The sequence below is a fragment of the Oryctolagus cuniculus genome, chromosome 15, assembly GCF_964237555.1.
Source record: "Oryctolagus cuniculus chromosome 15, mOryCun1.1, whole genome shotgun sequence".
Classification (NCBI taxonomy): Eukaryota; Metazoa; Chordata; class Mammalia; order Lagomorpha; family Leporidae; genus Oryctolagus; species Oryctolagus cuniculus.
In genome coordinates, this window is record NC_091446.1 from 86,765,899 (window position 1) to 86,771,932 (window position 6,034).

Sequence of the window (6,034 nt, forward strand, 5' to 3'; positions counted from 1 at the left end):
CACTACCCATTACTACCCTGTAATGCTCAAGTGGAACTCATTTTTCCTACTTAACAAATAAAAGGACATTTTATAAGGTATAATGCTGGATAGCAATAGCATTTGAGACCATTAAGAATGGCCCTTTGGTTACCCAGCTTCTGGAACCAGTTCTTTAAAAAATTTAATACAGTGATTTAATGAAGTCTGACATTCTTTCCCATTAACAGGGCACTGCATTATCAAACCAGACTTGATCTACAAATTGGAGCAAGGAGCAGAGCCATGGATAGTGGAAAAATCCCTAAAGCAGAGCCTCCCAGGTCAGTCAACACATATATGGGCAGGGAGACTGGGACAAAAAGACAGTTGTTGATCGGAGCTCTTCTCATTAATGTTTCTCAGATCTCAACCCTGAAGGACAGCTGGTTTCATGCACCCCACACATTCTACAGTCTCCAGAGAAGGCTCTTCTACATACACCAGTGTACCTCATTTTCTGTTTTTCTTTCTGCTCTTTTTTTTTTTAATCTATCACATGTGAATCCAACCCTTTTCTGGCTCTTCAAAGCCAGAAAAGATATTTTCTATGTTAGATACATTCCCTAAATTCTAACTTCTCTTTCTCTATTCTTTAATACTCAGGTTTTTTTTCAGGCATTTTTTTTTTTCATGTTCATTCCTTCAGTGTTTTCATTTGAGCTGTACTGATTTCTTACATGTTGTCCAGATTATATTCATACTCTTCGTTTTAGCAAAGCCCAGACCTTATTCTTGTATGTGGTTCAGGTCTGTGCTAGTGAATGGAAGCGCTCTCTTTTTGCCTCTCTCTTCTCTCTCTTTCTCTGTGTCTGCCTGTCAAATACATAAATGATAGCCTATTGCTATCATTTGAGGAATGAACCCCTGGATAGGAGCTCTCTTGGCTTTTTTTTCTCTTTCTCATTTTCTGTTTCTCAAGTAAATAAATAAGAAAATGATAGGGGTTGGCGTTGTGGCATGGTAGTTAAAGCCACTGCCTATGATGCTGGCATCCCATATGGGTACTGGTTCGAGTCCCAGCTGCTCCACTTCTGATCCTGCTCCCTTTGATGTGTCTGGGCATGTAGTGGAGGATGGCCCAAGTGCTTAGGTCCCTGCTCCCACAGGGAGACCCTGAAGAAGCTCCTGACTCCTGGCTTTGGCCAGGCCTAGCCCTGGCTGTTGTTGCTGTTAGGGGAGTGAACAAAGCAGCAGAAGATAAATTCATAGGATATTCAGGTTTCTGTGAAAATAGGAGACACCTGAATCTCCAACATAGAGATCAAAAGTCTTCAGAACTGCAAATTACCAAGCAGGAACATGTGTACCAAGAATTGAGAGGAGAATACCAGGAGTTTTGATCTCAGAATGAGCTAGAAGACACTTTTTAGAAAGTTGAACACAGCCGGCGCCGCAGCTCACTAGGCTAATCCTCCGCCTAGCGGCGCCGGCACACCGGGTTCTAGTTCCGGTCGGGGCACCGGATTCTGTCCCGGTTGCCCCTCTTCCAGGCCAGCCCTCTGCTGTGGCCAGGGAGTGCAGTGGAGGATGGCCCAGGTGCTTGGGCCCTGCACCCCATGGGAGACCAGGAAAAGCACCTGGCTCCTGGCTCCTGCCATCGGATCAGTGCGGTGCGCCGGCCGCAGCGCGCCGGCCGCGGCGGCCATTGGAGGGTGAACCAACGGCAAAGGAAGACCTTTCTCTCTGTCTCTCTCTCTCTCACTGTCCACTCTGCCTGTCAAAAAAAAAAAAAAAAAAAAAAATAAAATAAAAAATAAAAAAAAAAAGAAAGTTGAACACAACCTGGGCTGCAGAACCAATTCTCTTAAACTGGTAGGGGAAGCATGCCTGGGATACTTCTGTTAAGACTTTTTGTTTCTGTTATGGTTCTAATAAGCTGAAGAGATAATGTTTCCTTAATAATACAGGGAAAGCAATCATCGTAGAGTGCAGGAAAGAAAAGATTTTTCATCCAACAAAACCCATAAATGTCTATAGCCATTTGCCTGGGAAGACTGAATATGAGATTAACCATAGATGCAGACTCTGTTCTTAAGCTGTGACCCTGCTTAGGGGCAAGAGTCTTTCTACATCTGCAAGTAAATGTCAATAAGACTGTCCCATCTTCAGGACTGAAAATCCAGTAGAGAAATGCAGAAATATTTTTGCTAAGAATTTCCTTACTATCTAAAACACTGGGCTGGTGTTGTGGCATAGTGGGAAAATCCACTGCACCCAATGCTGTCATCCCATATGGGTGCTAGTTCATGTCCTTGCTGTCCCATTTCTGATCCAGTTCCCTGATAATGGCCTGGGAAAAACAGCAGAAGATGGCCCAAATGCTTTGGTCCCTGCAACCCGTGTGGGAGACCTACAAGAAGCTCTAGGCTGCTGGCTTCAGTGTGGCCCAGCCCTGACAATTTCAGCTATCTGGAGAGAGAACCAGCAGATAGAGGATTTTTCTTGCTGTCTCTTCCTCTTTCTGTAACCCTGACTTTCAAACAAAATAAATCTTAGAACTGTCTTATTTAGTTATTTTATCTATTTGCAAGACATGTTGATAGTGGAAGCAGAGAGATCTTCCATTCACTGGTTTATTCTTCAAATTTCTGCAGTAGTTAGAGCTGAGTTAGGCTGCAGCCAAAAGCCTGGATTTCCATCATGATCTCTAGTGTGTGTCAGGAATGCAAGTACCTGAATTATCCTGTGCTGCCTTCCAGCATACATTAGCAGGATATTGTTTTTGAGCAGAGTATTCAGGACTCAAACTTTAGTGGTTGTAGACATCCCAAGCAGTTGCTTTACCACCTTACCATATAACCCCCTCCACACACACACACAATGAAAAGAAACCATTTAAATAGTAAGAAAATTATGATTGAACATTGGGAAATCCATTGGTGTAATTTATTATAATAACATATCAAGGATAAATACCATAGTGATCATAAATGTGAACTTTTTTAAAAAGATGTATTTATTTTATTTGAAAGGTTGAGTTACAGAGAGGCAGAGGCAAAGAGAGACATCCTTCATCTGCTGGTTCACTCCCCAAAAGGCTGCGATAGCTGGAGCTGAGCCAATCCAAGGCCAGGAGCCAGGAGCTTCTTCTGGGTCTCCCATGCTGTTAAAATCTTATGCCACTAGCCTAGCAAGAAACTTCATTGCAGTTATGCAAGTGGCTAAGAAGAAACACTTAGATATGGTTGATGGATTTTTTTTTTATTTTTATATTTCAGTTGTCCAGAAAATGAGTGACCTGATTGAGTCCAACCAGGAAAGTCAAGACATAAATTTGGGACAAATTGCAATCAGAAAAAACACATCAACTCAAGAGAGACTTGAATTAAGAAAAACAGTTAATTTAAGCTCAAGCCATATTCCAAAACTAATTACAAAAATAAATTGTTCAGGAACGAAAGCTGAAGCAAGCAGTGCATTTCAGAATATGCATTTCACTAGTGGGCTGGATGAGATGCAAGTACAAGAGAAATCTGATGGCTGTAATACACCCACGACAGCCCTCTCACACTGGGAGCAACTGAGACAGCATCACAAGATTCAGACTGTGCAGCAGCCTTTTGAACAGAGTGGACAATGGAAAGCTTTCAATAGGAGGATGCTATTGTTTGCATGTGAAGAGGCTTATGGAGGAAAGACCTGTAGTAATTCAACTGTCATTGTAGGAAAGACCACACAGATAGAAAATAAAGCTATCCATGAAAATTCTAATGTCACTGAACAACAGCAATCACATATGGAAGAGAAACCATATGAATATGTTGAGGAAACTCTCACTTACATGTCAGATCTTACAATAAGTCAGAGACCACAAACAAGGAGAAGACCCTATGAATGTAAATGCCACCAGGAATCTTTCAATTGTAAATTATGCCTTACCATCCATCACAGAACTCATGTAGGGGAAAAGTCCTGTGGGTATTACGAATGTGGAAAAGTGAATTATCAAAAGTCAGACTTAGTTAGAAATCAAAGAATTCAGACAGATGAGAAATCTTATGAATGTGGAAAAACCTTTCATCAGAAGTTAGGCCTCATTAAGCTTCAGAAAATTCACACAAGGGAGAAAGCCTATGAATGTGATGAATGTGGAAAAGCCTTTCACCTGAAGTCACACCTCATTAGACATCAGAGAATACACACAGGGAGAAAACCTTATGAGTGTGATGAATGTGGAAAAGCCTTTCGCCAGCGGCCACACCTTATTACCCATCAGCGAATACACACAGGGGGGAAACCTTATGAATGTGATGAATGTGGAAAAGCCTTTCGCCAGACATCGAACCTTGTTACCCATCAAAGAATACACACAGGGTGGAAACCTTACGAATGTGATGAGTGTGGAAAAGCCTTTCGTCAGAAGTCAAGCCTCATCACACATCAGAGAATACACACAGGTGGGAAACCTTACAAATGTGATGAGTGTGGAGAAGCATTTCGTCAGAAGTCACATCTCATTACACATCAGAGAATGCACACAGGTGGAAAACGCTATGAATGTAATGACTGTGAAAAAACATTTTCCTGGAATTCAAGCCTCATTATACATCAGAGGATTCACACAGGGGAGAAACCTTATGAATGCAATGAATGTGAAAAAGCCTATCACTGGAAATCAGACCTGATTACACATCAGAGGATTCACACAGGGGAGAGGCCTTATGAATGTAATAAATGTGGAAAAACCTTTCATCATAAGTCCTCCTTCATTAAACATCAGAGGATTCATACAGGGGATAAACCTTATGAATGCAATAAATGTGGAAAAGCCTTTCACCAGAAGTCAGACCTCATTAAACATCAGCGTATTCACACAGGGGAGAAACCTTATGTATGTATTATATGTGGAAAAGCCTTTTCGCGGAAATCAGACCTTGTTAAACATCAAAGGATTCATACAGGGGAGAAGCCTTTTGAATGTAATACATGTGGAAAAGCCTTTTGCCATAAGTCATACCTCAGTTTGCATCAGAGAGTTCATACAGGGGAGAAACCTTATGCATGTAGTGAATGTGGAAGAACATTTTCCCAGAAGTCAAGCCTCAATAAGCATCATAGAATTCACACATAAGAGGAACCTATTTAATGCAGTGAATGTGAGAAAACCTTAGGGCATAAGTTAAATCTTAACAGACATTACAGGACTCATGCAGAGAAAAACAATACCTATCAGCATGATGAATGCGAAAGCTCATTTTGCTAGAACCCTGATTTCAGCACAAAGACCTCGCAGATGACAAAGCATATATATGTGGACAAACTTTCTACCATAAATCTCTCAATGTCTACCAAAGAACTCAGAAAGACCTTATAAATGTAATGGAAGTGGAATCACCTTTTACTATAAATTCAAACTTCAACAAGCATCAGCAAAATTTTACTGTATAAAAACTGATAGCATAGGGTATGTGGGAAAACCCTTTCTGGAAGTCACACATCAGCAGGGTTTAGGGAATTCACATGAGGGCGTAATCCTGTATGATAGAGATGGGCTCTGTGTTGTTTATTTTCTTCTCTTTGATACACAATCTGCATTTTTTTCCCTCACTTTTTGTAAGACAAATTCTGCTTTCACATGTGAATTTTGTTAACAAATATTCAGTCTATAACATTCAGTTATCTGAAATACCATCTGTATCACTTATAAAGTTATTGTTTGGTGTAGCTTTTTTTTTGTCTGTTTATGATTTCTGCACATTATTCCAACCAGGGGTGTGGCCAGACACATCTAGCTCATCTTCCATCCATAGGGCTGTACCCCCAGGCCTGGATGATTGTTTTATTCAGGTTAGAGATTTAATCTCAGGCGGCTCATGAGAATCACAGACTTGTCTGTGGTATGTTTGAATTTACCCGTACTGCTAGAGGAATAATTTATAGGGTGAAGAGGAATGTGAGCAAAGTGCTCTAGTGGCCTAAAATCCAAGTCGTCTTCCCGTGATTGAATCTCTGCCAGTGTTTACTTTTGCTTTGTTTCTTGTATTGCTTTTCTTCCACTTTGTTGTGAGTTATT

The 6,034-nt window shown here is 41.0% G+C and overlaps 1 protein-coding gene across 11 annotated transcripts in view; it reads left to right on the forward strand.

The window, feature by feature from the left end:
• LOC100338172 (zinc finger protein 717) overlaps nucleotides 1-5,685 on the forward strand; it is a 47,534-nt gene extending 41,849 nt beyond the window's left edge. For all 11 annotated transcript variants that reach the window (XM_070058233.1, XM_008269820.4, XM_070058235.1 and 8 more), the window contains 2 exons: nucleotides 210-302; nucleotides 3,240-5,685. In XM_070058233.1, coding sequence (XP_069914334.1) covers nucleotides 210-302; nucleotides 3,240-5,092 — 1,946 coding nt within the window. In that variant the 3' untranslated portion in view covers nucleotides 5,093-5,685. The remainder of the gene's footprint in view (nucleotides 1-209; nucleotides 303-3,239) is intronic.
• Nucleotides 5,686-6,034: the final 349 nt, after the last annotated feature.